Consider the following 15,278-nt stretch of genomic DNA (forward strand, 5'->3'; position numbering starts at 1 on the left):
GATGCAGGCGAAAGAAAACACCCCCAACCGGCCATAACTGTCATATTATAATATTGAATGGCAGTCAAGCAAGATTGAAAGCTAATAATATAAACGTTAAGTAAATTAAGAATAATTGCTCAAGCAGAAACTACTTAAATAACAGAGAGCAACTGAAGGCAAAGGAATGTCAATTAGCTACTTAAATTAACTACAAATATCAAATTGTTTTAACTTTAAATGAAGAAAATGACTTGAGAACTCTTGACGATTAAGCCTTAACTACATCAAATGTCCACTTGATAATACCAAAGCATCTATATTGCCTTTAGAAATATCCTTTCTAGATTTTTTGACTTGGCTATAAAGTCTAGCCATGCTTTTTCATCTGGAACTAATAACTATAACGTATAGATAGATTGGCAATATTCTCTATTTTAAAGGATATAGAAATTAAATAGAAACATTTAATCTTAACCTAAGGACAATGAATAAAAAGTTCATTTGATTTTATTATTATTCATTTAATGTGACGTGATTTTATCTACTTTAGTTCATACATATGTATACATGTACATCCATATATACAAATATATTTTTGCCATTTATTGGTTGCAATTCAATAATTCCAATGCTGCTTACATCACTTTAACAACTTTGACGCACTTAACTCTCTCTCTCCCTATCTCCCTTTTGCCCTGACTCTTTGTCATTTAAGGTCTCAATTATAAATGACAAAAAAAAAAAACCGATATCAAATGACCAAGAGGGTGGGGGAGAAAAAAAAAGTAATAGTAACAGCATCATTTTAATTCCATGGCATGGCTGGCATTTCATTCCATTCCATTCAATTCAATGCGGCAATCAGTCAGCTAGTCAACTAGTCAGTTCATCATTGCCCAGCATGGCCAGCTGGATGGCCATTCCCTCAGTTGCATAGCATCAGAGTCCCAGACCAGTTAGCGGCAACATAATGAGCCAGTAGTCCCAAAGTCAGCTCAGTTCAGTTAGTTAGTTAGTTAGTTAGTTCGCTCGCTTGCTGCTGCTGCTGCTGCTGCTGACTCGCTGGTTAGTTTGACAGTCAACTATCATTATAAGTTCTTTTGCGCCATAATGGGCAAAAGTTTTTTCCCACCAACCAACGAAACTAACCCAACCCAACTCTTTTACAACACCCACCCGTCGTCGCCCACACTCCGTTGGTCTTTTAGTTGTCTTTTTCTATGTGTGTGCAATTAGCAGCAGTTTTGTCTCTGTGCTGCTGCCCAACATTTCTTCAGGCCATTAATTGAGTTTGCCTTTTACACAAATCAAAAAACAAAAAACACAACGAAAAATAATTCCTCAAATATTTTTAACAAAACTTTTCAATTTTCCCATTTTCTTTTTCATATATTTACAGATCGAGGATGCCATGTTGATGTTTGACAAGCAGACCAATCGGCACAGAGGTTAGTTCATTAAGAAAATAAAAACAAATCCTTAGATTTAATCCTTAGATTTAAGTTCAAATCAAGTTCCAATTGAATATCCTGATCGATTTTACTTTTGGGTACTGGAAATTTGAATAATCACACTTGATTTTAATTCTATCCATCTCGATTCAAGTTCCGTTCCCGTTCCTTAAGCATTAAAACTCCAAGCATAAAATTCATGTGGATTTCACTTCGTCTATAGCATACATTTGGGAACTAGAAAATTAATATTACCTTGATTTAGTCTAATATGGCAATTTAGATAGTTTACATTGTTAAGGGCATACTTTTGGGAACTAAAGAGTCTAATTAAACAGATAAGAGAAGAGTATTACATATTGACTAAGAGTGGTCTCGAATTTTCGTCGTTTAAACTATGTTCTTGTATGAAACAAGTCTATGTCACTTTGTGAGTGAATCGACATAGATATTTATAAACATATATATACATAGGTGTATATAAATATTTGTAAGTATATTATGTAGGATATTAGAGCAAGCCGTATCCGGACTTTAACGATGCAGAAAAAGAAATAGAAGAAGACGACGACGACAATGCTGAGGCCGGAAGTGCGAAAAGCTTAGCATTTGAACAATGTCAAATGTACAATATGTATGTGATAGACACAGATACAGCTACAAATACTTATGTCCGTGCGACTGCCGGAATGTCCAACTGTCTTTACGTGTGTGCAACGGCATAAAGAGCTAATACAGTTTTAAAAACGTTTGCCCTCTCATGTTAAGGCATTAAAATGGCCAGGCAACAGGATGTAGGATGTTGTATAGAGACGAGAGACCCCCGAAAAGATTACCTGCCAATGCAACCGGATATAAGGGCACACACATACCTATAAGAGGATGGAATGTTCCCTGAGTGTGTGTGTGTGTGTGTTGGTGGAGATTCTCCCAAGGGAAGCATACTGGCATGGCGGGCAGAGGTTTTGGGGGGGTGGTTCGAGCGTAAGGACGTTCTATGGGCTGGTTAACTGGGTCCGGCCAAAAGGCTTAAATCTCCAGTGTACATCCGCTACACGAACTTGTGAGCGCACGACTGAGTTCACATTTCCATTGCGTTGTCGTCCTCTGTCCATGTAACTGACTGCCTGAATGCCTGACTGCTCGGCCCATGTCCTGATGCTTCTGACCTCCCCCCTTGTACTGCTGTCATTGTCAATTTTGCTTATTAAAGTTTTAAATGACGCGCCGAATTTCGCATTGCGACCAGGTTCCGACTCCTATTTGACATGTGACATGTAACCAAGTATGTATAGAGGAGGAGAAGCAGCACTCAACCTGAGATCTCGCTCACTCTCTCTCTCTTTCTCTTTCCCTCTCTATCACTTGGTCTCTTCCTCTAGCTCGTTCCCTTTCTCTAGGAACATTAAGATTGATGTGACCATTTCCAGTGACCCACCCACCAACAATGTTTCTGACCAAAAGTAATTAGCTTTGTCTCACACACACACACTCGTACACTCGCAAGAGGAGAAACATGCATCAATAGTTACCACCCAGCCAGTCAGGCATCTATAGCCTGCGCTTCTCTCAACCACTGACATTGTTAACTTTTGTTGGCCGCGGCCGACAACTGCCCCACCGCCCTCCTTCAAATTACGCACACGGGAATAAGGAAACATGATTTTTGCTTGTGCGCCATAAAAAAATTGTAGCATACTTCTGTGCACCAAGCCGCATCGAGATAAGCAAGAACGAACAGAGATGAGAGAAAAAGTGAGGGGGCCATGGTATGTGTGTGTGTGTGTGAAGTGAGGGAAAACCCACAGAACATTTCGCTTAATTGGACGCTGGAGTATGCTGAAAACTGAAAACTGCATGATGATGCAGTCATACTCATACATACATAAAAAACGAAGGCTTCAAACGACCAAAACAGTCAGCAAAGGAAGCAACAAAAAACCGGGCAAAAACACACACAGCACATGAAATTGGAAGAGATCTGAGACCCAAAGCCAGTTAATAAAAATAAACAGACATTTTAAAACGATGATGTGAACAACAGACATACACGCACACACACACACACGCACACTTAGTTAAACAATTTGAAGGAGAGAAAGCAAATTACACAAAAATGTTGCAAACCATTTTTAGAGATTTGTTTTCCTTTAAGTCATCTGGAACTCTAACGATGTATTTGAATCACCAAAGAATATAGAATGAAGGGAAATCCTATTTATAAAGCTCCGATTTTCCTTTCTTATTTCTAAACATACTATTTATCATTAATTAATAAATTCTTTAGTGGTATTCTTCTTGGCAAATGGTTTGAAAAATCGTAATGACAGCAATTGAATATATTCATTTGCCAACGTTCTTAATCAAAATGGATATAGAGTATTTTATGATCGCAATTAAACGACAAATAAATTTGATGAACAATTTATGTTTAATTGTTGGGATTAGAAATGAATTATTGTTGTTACGCAAATCGATACCCTAAATAAGTGTAAACTTTGACAATTCTTTAAGCGTGGCCAAAATACAAAATGTTAGCTAAAGCTAATTAGTTAAGACATTGAAGAATGGTTTAATTAAACATTAATCTATTTCAAGTAAACTGTTTCCCAATCGACTTAAATATGTACCAAGCGACGCAGTGGAAATTGTACAGTTCTAGACAATTTAAATTAGCCAAGTCCTTCGTCAGCTAATAACTCTTTGTGCTTGACTGTTATTTGCACCAAACCGATTGTTAGCTTTAGGCATAGTTAAGTGGATGAATCACGTCTAAATACACCATGTATATACATATGTACATATATATAAATGAATGACTATTTCATATGTATATACTTACCATCTGCCATTAAGTCTATAATTGCTTTGCATTATTGTAAGGACAAGCAATTTGTTTCCACTGTTAAGGTTTAATTTCATTTCAAACTTCTGGTTGGCCTCATTTTATGTGATTTCCGTATGAAAAATGCATGAGCAAATCGTTTTACTTATTGACAAGACTCATTGCCTCAACTTCTTCCCCACCGACCCAGCCCGAAGTCGTCGTTTCCCCTTCGAGCAGAAGGCCCGCTTATTCGCTTTTCTTTTCATTTTTTTTTCTTGTTTTCTCCATTTCTTTTCTTTTTTTTTTTTTTGCCAGGGACATGTCAATTTTTTGCGCAAATTACAATTGCGTGGGTCGATCGGAACACATTTACACTCACACACACACACACAGGGAGAGAGAAAAACACACACCACCAATATATAATGAAATATGCAGACATTGTTAGTTAGCCGAACCAACAACTGGCCAACTTCACAGGAGAGACCCCGCATCATTCTCATGCTCCTTTCATTTCTACCATCCTTTGGCCATCCTCCCAAGTCAATAGCAAAATGTGTGTCGTTAATCAAAGGGTATTAGTTGTAGTAGCCATAGCCTTCATTGCCACGACGACGACGACGACGATGACTTTTTGTACATTGGACGACCTTTTTTTTTTCTTCTTCTGCTGCCCAGGTCCCGCCTGATGCCTGCCGACTTCTGCTGCTACTGCTACTGCTGCCTACTGGCACTTGCGATATGCCTGTAATTGCATTTTATCGATCCAAGAGCGGACCTTCTCCTCCGTCCGTTTCTATATATTTGTATGTATGTACATATGTATGTCTGTAGGTTCCATACTACGTGGCAATTGCCAGCGTGTTGTGCTCGCACACAAACAAGGCCCGAACTATAATAAAGAAGAAATGTTGGGCAAAAGACGTCGTTCGGTTGCTCTGGTTGCCACACGGCAGCAACTTTGTTACTCATTCATAAATCATGTGTGCAGCGACAGACAGACCGAAAGACAGACAGACAGACCGAAAGACAGAACGACCAACAGTTAGACAGACATTGGAAGCACACATGTATGTTACATAGTATTGCCTGGTCACTGAAAATTGCAGCAGTAACACACAGTAGTTGGCAGAGCAAGTGGCCTCCACCACCACCACCAAAAAAATAAAAATAAGAAAAATGAAGAAGAGACCATACTACACATAGTTATATATATATACATATTATATGTATATATACATATATATGAATATGCCATAAAACAATATAGGCAGGCGGCACTAACAGCTGCAACAACAGCAGCAACAGCAACAAAAACAACGACAATTGCTATTACAGTAGAAATTGCTTAAGGTAAACTTGGACATTTTCCACTTATGTATTTCCATTATTTTAAAACCTTTTCTCAAACCAAATTTAAATATAAATTTAAAGTTATTTGCCATTTCTTTAATATAGTTCTACCCTGTTCCGTGTCGTCTCTTTGCATAGATTTCTTGACAAATCTTTTGACTATATTTATGAGATATTCCAAATTGTTTATGGGAAAACATATTGTTTGCAATAAAAAGATATTTGATATGTTTGACAGGAGTAAAATCTAAATAAAACATTTGCTGTTTACAGTCAATCCAGACAAGGTTAAAGAATAAGTAATAAATTTACTAAAGAATCCAATCCATTTAGAGGAGTTTACAAAGAAAATTGCTTGTTTTTTTTTTTAAACTAATCTTAGAGTCTAAAATATTAAAGGGGTTTCGCCCTTGAGGAAGTTTTTTTTTTGTCAACTTGACTCATTTGATATGAAAATTTGAAATAAATAAGAAAATATAACATTTAAATGAACTTTACTGTATATTACCCAAAAGTATGCTATGAATTTCATTTGGCAAGCCAAGGACATAGACAACGTGAGCCTAAGCAGTCAGATGCGGGTGTAGGACACCCACCCAAAAAAAAGAATAGAGAAAATGATGGGTGTGGGAAGGAAGTGCTATGCAGTGCCGTGCAGTGAGTGGTTTGGTTGAGCGTTTGGACGTATGGGAGTTGGGCCTTAGGTTAGTTGGCAGTTGGCGCTGCCAGCCGCCACTAATATTAAAATTGAAAATTTTGTAATTTTTCTTTTTGGCAAGCAGCGACGCGGCGCAGTCATAACAGCTGGCAGTAGCAGTCCAATCGCTCTCTCTCTCTCTCTCCCTCGCTCTCTCTCGTCGTGTGTTGCTCCCCCAGCAACTAACCTCAGTATACCTAGCTATAGAGGATAGGACCATGCTATGCCGCCATGCCATAGATGTGTCTATATATCTCTGTCCGCTTCTTGGCAATAACATGCATGAGTGTGCAATTTTTTTGCAGTTGCCAAAAAAGAAAAAAAAAAATAGAAAGCCATAGTCCATAGCCCATGGCCGTTGTCGACGTCGTCTTCGTCCTGCGGGAAATTTTCGACAGGTAAAAATGGCGACCGCAGCAACAGTAGCAGCAGCAGCAGCAGTAGCAGCAGAAGCGAGAGTAGCAGCTCCAACAGAATTAACTAGACATTCTGGTAACTTGGCTAGAGGCATTTGTTACTAACCAGATACATTTTTGATTGAGTTGCATGTGTGTTGGGTGAGGCCAAAAATTGCTTCAGCTTCATTTGTTCCTACAACTTGATTTATGAGTGGAGGAGGTCTCCCAAAAGGCAGCAGAAACTCTACGTGCAACACTTGCAACGTGCGCTAATTTTATATAATTAAAACAAACACACACACACAAACACACAGACACACATTGAGCGTAAGGAATACGAGATGGGGAAACAGCACTAGAAATTGGAGGTTTCATAGGAAAGAGGAAGGAAGCCCGCACGTTTGTTCTCCTCCTAGAGAAGTTGCTGTTTCTTGGCACATGTCGCTCTAACTCTGTCTCTATCTGGCTCTCCATCTCATTCGCTTTCTCTCTTCTTCTCACTCTCTCTCTTTCTCTCTCTTCCTAATAAGCCTGCGTGTTTACTGTTACTTGTTTCAACTAATTTGTCAGTTACGCCCAACAAGCGCCCGTTTGCCCGCATGGCATGGCAAACATTAAGCAAAGAGCATGCCACAAGAGTAGAGCAGCAGAGAGAAGAGGATCCATGGTAAGGAATAAGAGGAGGTAGTGGAAAGGCATCAGGTGTCTGCACTTGGCCTTGCTAATTGCATAGAGGCACTCTAAACGCCGCCCTTTACTCCCAATCTTTCTCTCTCTCTATCTCACTCTCTCTCTCGCTCCTGCCACGTTTTTTCCTCTTTCGACTCTTTTTCGACCATGTGAAATCTCAGACAATTGCGCTAATTGAAAAGCCTCGATAAGACCAAAAGTGGTGGAACGCCGTCTTAGCTTCACCAACCTCTTTGCCACGAACTTTGTGTATGAGTGTGTGTGTGTGTGTGTGTGAGTGGGTGGATAAAAGGAAGTCGAATGGAAATTGCTTGAGCGAAAAGTGTGTGGAAAGGAAATCTGATATTTGAATTGTATAATTTAATTAAACAGCAAGAAGAGAGAAAGAGAGTGAGGGGGAGAATACCAATTGCACTTTTCTTAGTCATATTTGTAAAAAGTAAAATTGGAAGAGAAAGTAACTGAGTACTAGAACGAAGAGGAAGAGGTATGTGTCGTATTTTCAAGCATAATCATTTCTAATAAGATAAAACCACAAAAAGGAAAAAAAAACCACACGGGTTGAATTGCTTGAAATATAATAACTGAATAGAAAACCAGAGGGCCGGGGCTAACTTCGACCGCGTCAAAGTTTGTATACCCTTGCAACTTTTTTGGTAACTCTTTCCTTACCTATTAGCCATCAATGTGGAAGAACGTTTTATCTAAAAGGCTTATGCTTGCGAAATCATAGGAAATAACGAAGATATTGATCAAAGTCACTGTTTTCGACCAATCGTTCCTATGGGAGCTATATGATATAGTCACCCGATCTTGATCAAATTTGGCATAGTCGCTTATAGGCGTAGTAAACTCTCTAATATTAAGTTTCACGACAATAGCTCAGAAAATAAAGAAGGTATTGAGAAAGTCACTGTTCGTGACTTGGCCGTTTGTATGGGAGCTATATGATATAGTCACCCGATCTTGATCAAATTTGGCATAGTCGCTTATAGGCGTAGTAAACTCTCTAATATTAAGTTTCACGACAATAGCTCAGAAAATAACGAAGTTATTGAGAAAGTCACTGTTCGTGACTTGGCCGTTTGTATGGGAGCTATATGATATAGTCACCCGATCTTGATCAAATTTGGCATAGTCGCTTATAGGCGTAGTAAACTCTCTAATATTAAGTTTCACGATAATAGCATAGAAAATAACGAAGTTATTGAGAAAAGTCACTGTTCGTGACTTTGGGGTTTGTATGGGAGCTATATGATATAGTGGTCCGATCCGGCTGAATCCGAGATATACAACGCCTGCAGTATACACAAGCCTACGTGCAAAATTTCAGCTCTGTAGCTCTTACGGTCTAGGAGGAGTTTGCGTTGATCCAGACGGACGGACGGACGGACGGACGGACGGACGGACGGACGGACGGACGGACGGACGGACGGACGGACATGGCTAGTTGAACTCGTCTCGTCGTGCTGATCAAGAATATATATACTTTGTATGGTCGGAGATGCTTCGTTCTATGCGTTGCACACTTCTGACCAAAATTAATATACCCTTTTTGCAAGGGTATAAAAATTGTAAATCATTATCCTTCTAACCAAAACAAATAGGACCCAATAGGCTGCCACTTAAATGATTTCCGAAGGTAAAAACGTTTGAAAAGTATTCGAGTTTTTGATGTAAAGTATATTGAAAATATTTTAACTAATTCTCCAATTTTCAAAGGTTGAACCCTTCTGTAGTGTCCCAAGATCGTATTTTGTTATCACAATTGCCCTTATTCATTCGTTTGCATTGCCCAAAAAAGTAGGCTATAGATATTTTTTCAACCAACAGATCAACGAATATATGTATTTATGTGGAAAAACTTTTGCGTAGAGTTTCAGTGTCCTTCTTTTTGTGCACCTCCTTCTGCTACTTCTCCTACTCCTTCTCTTCGTCCTCCTTTTCCTCCTTCTCCTCCTCCTCCTGCTCCTTCTGTGCAAGCAAAGAAATAAAGTTTATTATGTAAACTCGGAGCCGTCGTCCAGTGTTTGAATTACTCATCCAGGCGGCACTTGAAGAGCCCCTGCAGGAGGGCTGGTGTGTTGGCTGCATCAGATTGAGGTCAGAGCAAAAAGGGGGGAATAGGAAAGGAAGAGTTGGGTCGAGTCCGCCTCTGTCTCGACACTTGAGTAAATTATTTAGCTGCTCTCGCAGAGCCCGACACAAAAGCATATTTCGTTCAATTTTTGCAGCTCTTAAACTTGTTTGCCTGCTTGCAGGACTCTCTGCCAGGACTCTGACGCCATCCTTTTCTCATTCTTGTTTTTTTTTTCTTAAATTTTTTCAGGTTTTGGCTTCGTTACATTTCAAAGCGAAGATGTGGTAGACAAAGTTTGTGAAATTCATTTCCATGAGATAAACAACAAAATGGTAAGTCAAGCGTAGCGAAATGAAACGCAGCACCGACACGGAGATTTGACTGTTTTTTCTTTCTCTCTCTCTCTCTCTCTCGTTCTCTCTTCCTCGATATCGCGATATCGCTCTATCTCTATCTGTCTGCAGGTCGAGTGCAAGAAGGCTCAACCCAAGGAGGTAATGCTGCCGGCAAATTTGGCCAAGACCCGTGCGGCCGGTCGTTCTGCTTACGGTGAGTTGTTAGTCTGGGGCAGCCACGCAAATCAAGCGGCGGCGGCTGCTGCAACATCCGCTGCTGCTGGCCTTTTGCCAAGTAGTTTAGCGGCCGCAGCAACAGTGCTGCAACAACAGCAGCAGCAGCACCACCAACACCAACACCACCACCACCACAACCAACACAATCACCAACAACAGCAACACTCACAACAGCAACAACAACAACAACAACCACAACATACACCTCATCATCATCACCATCATCAACATCATCAGCAATTGTTGGGGGCAGCGGCTGCAGCAGCATCATTGCGTTACACTCCCTATCCCTTGCCATCGCATATTTCGGCTGCAATTTCAGCTGCAAATCAGCAGCAGCAACAGCAGCAACACCAACAACAACAGCAGCAACAGGCTGCGGTTGTCGTTGCTGCCGCTGCCCACCACCAACAGCAACAACAGCAGCAGCAGCAACAGCAACAACAGAGTCTAGCTCTGGCCGCTGCCGCCCCCTCACTTCTGCCCCTCTCGAGTCCAGCGCCCAGTGCTGCGGGCCCATCATTGCTGCAATATGCAGCCGCTGCCAATGTAAGCCATAGCAATGCCGCGTTAGCCAATTCGCTATATGCCGATGCCGCAGCCGTTGTTGGCTATAAACGTCTCTTGGCTGCCGCTGCCGTTAGCCAAGGCCTGAGAGCAGGACCAAATGCTGCCGCTGCTGCCAGCACATTGGGCGCCCTTACGGCAGCTGCCGCAGCAACGGCGCCGGCAGCAGCCGCTGCTGTCGTCCAACAGCAGGCGCAATTGCGTCAGAATGCTGCACTGGCAGCCGCTCATTATCCTCTTAGCGAGCTGTTGGCCATGCCGGCGGCCCTTGAAATGCCAGGAGCAGCAGCGGCAGCAGCAGCAGCAACACTTTATCAATTGCCTGGCATCTGACCACCTACAAGGCATCAATAATGAATTTTAAAAATGAATTTGATTGCCAAATTGATTTCTCAGCTCACGTACATAGACACAAAGACACGCACACATACGCACACGCACACACACTCAGACAGACAGACAGATACACTGACAAACAAACACACACATCGTATAACTATCATTCCGTCTCAATGTCCAAAAAAAGAAAAATTATCAAGCAAGAACTCTCTTAAATACATTTAACTCCTAGGCCTAGGATTACGTGCTTTAGCCATATAAAAATAATCTATATACATACATATACATACATACATATTGAACAAATTAATGTAATCCGTATACACACTATTACTTACTTACTTCATGTACTTGTACTTAATTATACATACATACATACATACATATGTATATGTATATTTGCATATATCTGTATGTGTCTGTCTGTAAAAACAAATATCTGAAAAATCGTCAGCAATATTGCGTTATAATCCCAACTTAGCGGCGCATTCATATATTTTCTTTCCACATACTTTAGGAACTTAAGTGAAACTTTTGTTTAAGAAACTAACTTAACTAAACTTACATATTACATATACTACTTATATCTAGGCTAAGAGCAGATCCTATAGAGTGAGCTGCTTAGGCAACAACTTAACTAACTATATCAATTTTTAGATTTCTTTAGCGGCGATTTCCATGTAAAAAACTAAAAAAAAAAAAAAAAAAACTAAAACAGAAAAATCAAGGTCTAAGTACAAACAAAAAGTCTTAGCGAACAAATTTTTTTTTTTAATTTTTTTTTCATAAATTTTTTTTTTTTTTTTTGTTGTTTCGTACGTTTTAGAACCTAAGAGATCTTTGAAATATCAATATATATATATATATATATACTATATATATTTACTTATATGTGTGTAAAATGAATCAAATAATATTTATATTGAATTGAAATATTGTAATTAACATTTATCGTCGACACCAACAAAAAAAAACAAAAAAAAGCTAACAAAAATCTTGTACATCTAACATTATTAAAATCATATCAACAAATAGCTCTTCAAAAAACCAAAAAACGAAGCGAAAAACAAAAATAAAGCAAAAGAACTAGCAAAATGTATTGAATTAGATTGTAAGTGAATCTAAAGAAGACAAACCAAAAAACAACTTAGAAAGTAACTACAACCAAACAAAGACGCACACACGCACACGCACACCCACATATGTATGTACATGCCTCTATGTATGTATATGTGTCAAGCTTTGTATGATACTTTATGATTGAAGGAAGTTTGCCATTGTAGTTGGCTTTGCCGGACAGCTGTCAGTTCTGTAATTTGCCAAAAATGGATAATGGATAAGTTATGCCAATTATAAAAGCCTTTATCCAAATTACAGCCTCAAATGGACAGCTCGAATGGCCCGACGACCCCCTTTGAGCAACTAACTTGTAATTCGTAATGACAAGGCAACTTACTTACACATACATATACATGTGATGTGTGTGCTTGTGTGTGCCTCCATATAGCCATTACAAGTTTTTGTCTTTAACATGAGAAACTAGCTACATACCTATTTATTATAATTACATAACTTAAAGCGCACTAAGCGCTAAAAAACATAATAAAAGCGATATAATCCTAGTTATATACATACATACATGCATATATCCAAATGGAAAAGTAAACCCAACCGTCTCTACACACAATTGATTTGATGCCAAAGATGAACGAATGAATGAACGAGATCAAACTAACAAACAAAGTGAAATGTGGTGGAGGAGAGTGGAAAAGATGATAACAGATGATATGAGAATGAAATCAACGTAGTTACACAATTAACAAAACGAGAGGAATCGATGCCAAGAAAAAAATATAAAAAAATTAAATAAATTTGATTTGTAAAACTAATCAATTAATTAGCTAAATCAATATTAAATCCAATGTTTGTTGGTTTCGTTCTTTTCTTTTTTTAATTTGCCAAAACATAAGTTTTTAATTTGTAGTGGAATTTCTATTTGAATTACATTTAGATCATCTTAGTTTCTCTAAACATTCTTGTCATTTGTGTAACATTAAATTTTCGTCTTAACTAGTTGGTTTCCAATGCCAATGAAGGAAGTGGTGCTTGGAGAAGAGAGTGCGAGAGAGAGAGCTTCATTCCTATAGTAGAAAGGAGTGTGTGCTTTCTCTCTCTCTCTCTCTATCTCTCTTGCTGTCTGCTCCTACTCTGGAGAAACCTACAAACTAGCTTAGTAAAACAACTAAATGTCTTAGTCTATTGATATATATTCTACGTATATTTATTATATTATATAACTAATAAGTGTTTAGAATTGTGTCTCAAGGCGTTTGCTGTAAACGTCAATATAATAAACCAAGAAACAAAACACACATATAGCTCAGATCAAGGCTGTTACAAGTGAAATGCCAAATACAAAACAATGAATAATTAAAGCAGATAAACTTTAGCATTAACGATTTTAGATGATATAGTATATAAACATATATATTACACACATATATATCCATATATAGATATATAGCGAAACAATCGACTGTTTCTTAGTTGGCTCACACACACACACATAAATATTTAGTTGTCTAAGAGTACACACACACACATATCCGGATGAATATCGAATAACGAATCTCTCTTTAGTAAACAAAAAACAAAACTCTTTCATACATATTACATAACATATAATACTTCTTTATATATTTATATATATCAATTATATATCGACTTATATAACAATTAGTCTCTTCGAATCTTATATCTAACACAAATTTACTTGATTTCTCTAACTTTAAATTAGTTGAAACCAAAAACAAAAACAGAAAGAATCATAATAATTTATTAATATTTTCTCTCTCTCTCTCTCTCTCTTTCTTTCCCATTCTATCTGTCTCTCTCTCCCTCTCTTTGTATCTCCCATACTCTGCGCTTTGTGAACGCCAACATCTTTAGATAACATCATGTGGGGTCTGGGGACATTGCCAGAAGGTAAGCATTATAACCATTTCAGTTACTTAAATTATAAATAAAATTCAACATTTCACGCTAAATTTTAATTAGAATGCATATTTTTCTGAAGCTCTACCTAAAAATTATAGTGCAAGGATCTATGAACCAAGTAGAGCCTAGCAAAGTTGAGATATTTAGTGGTTCATTTTCATTGTACCCTAGAAGTATGCAACGATAATTAATATTTTCAAGAAAACTAATACGAATTATCATATCAACAGTCTATTTCGATTGATATGGCATGAAAATTAATTATGATTTTCCATTTTCTTTTTATCATTCTCTTTAGGCTTTCCAGCAGCTGCTTATGCTGCCTATGCCGCTGGTCGCGGATATTCCGGCTATCCTAGCTTTGGTCTACCCTATCCAACTGGTAAGTTCTATCCGTTTATTACTTACTCACACAAACACACATAAACACACACACACACACGTTCGCACACACAGAGAATACATACACATACATACATTTATGTGTAACTCAGAGACCCTTTTGAAAAATTGAAATTGCAAGTGAAAACTGCGAGAAGAAGAAAACAAATGTGTAAAAGGCCCATTATTTCTGTGACTAATTTTTGTGTTATTTTGATATGACGAAATGCCCGATTCATACTATAGATATATACACACACACACACACAAAGACACTCCTATACATAGTTTATTATACTATGACAACAAACGCATACATAAATACATATTTTAGTCTCACTAACTTTGTCTTTAGATCAGCCCCATGTTGGTTACCCCTTACCTCTTTCACTCGTAACTCGTCATTTGAACAAATTTGAAGCCTCCTCCACCTTCCCGCCCTCCCTACGTCAATGTCAATTGCATTCTTCGTGTTTTATTTCTTCTTTTCGTTTCGGTTTATTGTTGGTTTTCTTTTGCTTTCTAGCCAATATAATGGGCGTAATGCCGGAGAATCGCATACTGATCGGTGGTGATTATCTGGTTAATCCAACGACAAGCTCAGCCTAGGATTGAGCAAATATACATACATATATAGATATATATATAAGTGACGTCTACGTCTTACTTATAAGCAACACACACACACACTCACGTCTCTCTATCTAATTATAATCTACATTTAGTATATATTGAGTATTACGATAATCATGACGATTTTTTTTTCTTTGTATCTTACTCAAATTGTAAGAAATTACATTTATTTTTTTTTGTTCCACTTTTTTGTTGTTTGTCAAATAAAGTAAAATCGAACAAGAATTTAACCTTGCGTTCGTCATATCAATATACACACAGACACACACACACACACACACATCAAGAAAATGCAATTCAATAAGAAGGAA

At 38.2% G+C, this 15,278-nt stretch overlaps 1 protein-coding gene across 7 annotated transcripts in view; it reads left to right on the forward strand.

The window, feature by feature from the left end:
- The window catches only part of Rbp6 (RNA-binding protein 6), a 196,629-nt gene that overhangs the window by 168,849 nt on the left and 12,502 nt on the right, over positions 1-15,278 (forward strand). For 4 of the 7 annotated variants that reach the window (XR_011031961.1, XM_068286439.1, XM_068286440.1 and 1 more), the window contains 5 exons: positions 1,382-1,430; positions 9,728-9,810; positions 9,943-10,027; positions 13,906-13,941; positions 14,252-14,335. Coding sequence is in view for 6 of the 7 variants with exons in the window: in XM_068286439.1 (XP_068142540.1) it covers positions 1,382-1,430; positions 9,728-9,810; positions 9,943-10,027; positions 13,906-13,941; positions 14,252-14,335 (337 nt within the window). In the remaining variant the exon portion in view is untranslated. Of the gene's footprint in view, positions 1-1,381; positions 1,431-9,727; positions 9,811-9,942; positions 11,173-13,905; positions 13,942-14,251; positions 14,336-14,860; positions 15,017-15,278 lie in introns of those variants that run through there. The other 3 variants (XM_068286437.1, XM_068286438.1, XM_068286441.1) reach the window with 2 other exon arrangements.

This window comes from Drosophila tropicalis, unplaced genomic scaffold, assembly GCF_018151085.1.
Source record: "Drosophila tropicalis isolate 14030-0801.00 unplaced genomic scaffold, ASM1815108v1 contig_443, whole genome shotgun sequence".
NCBI classification, from domain to species: domain Eukaryota; kingdom Metazoa; phylum Arthropoda; class Insecta; order Diptera; family Drosophilidae; genus Drosophila; species Drosophila tropicalis.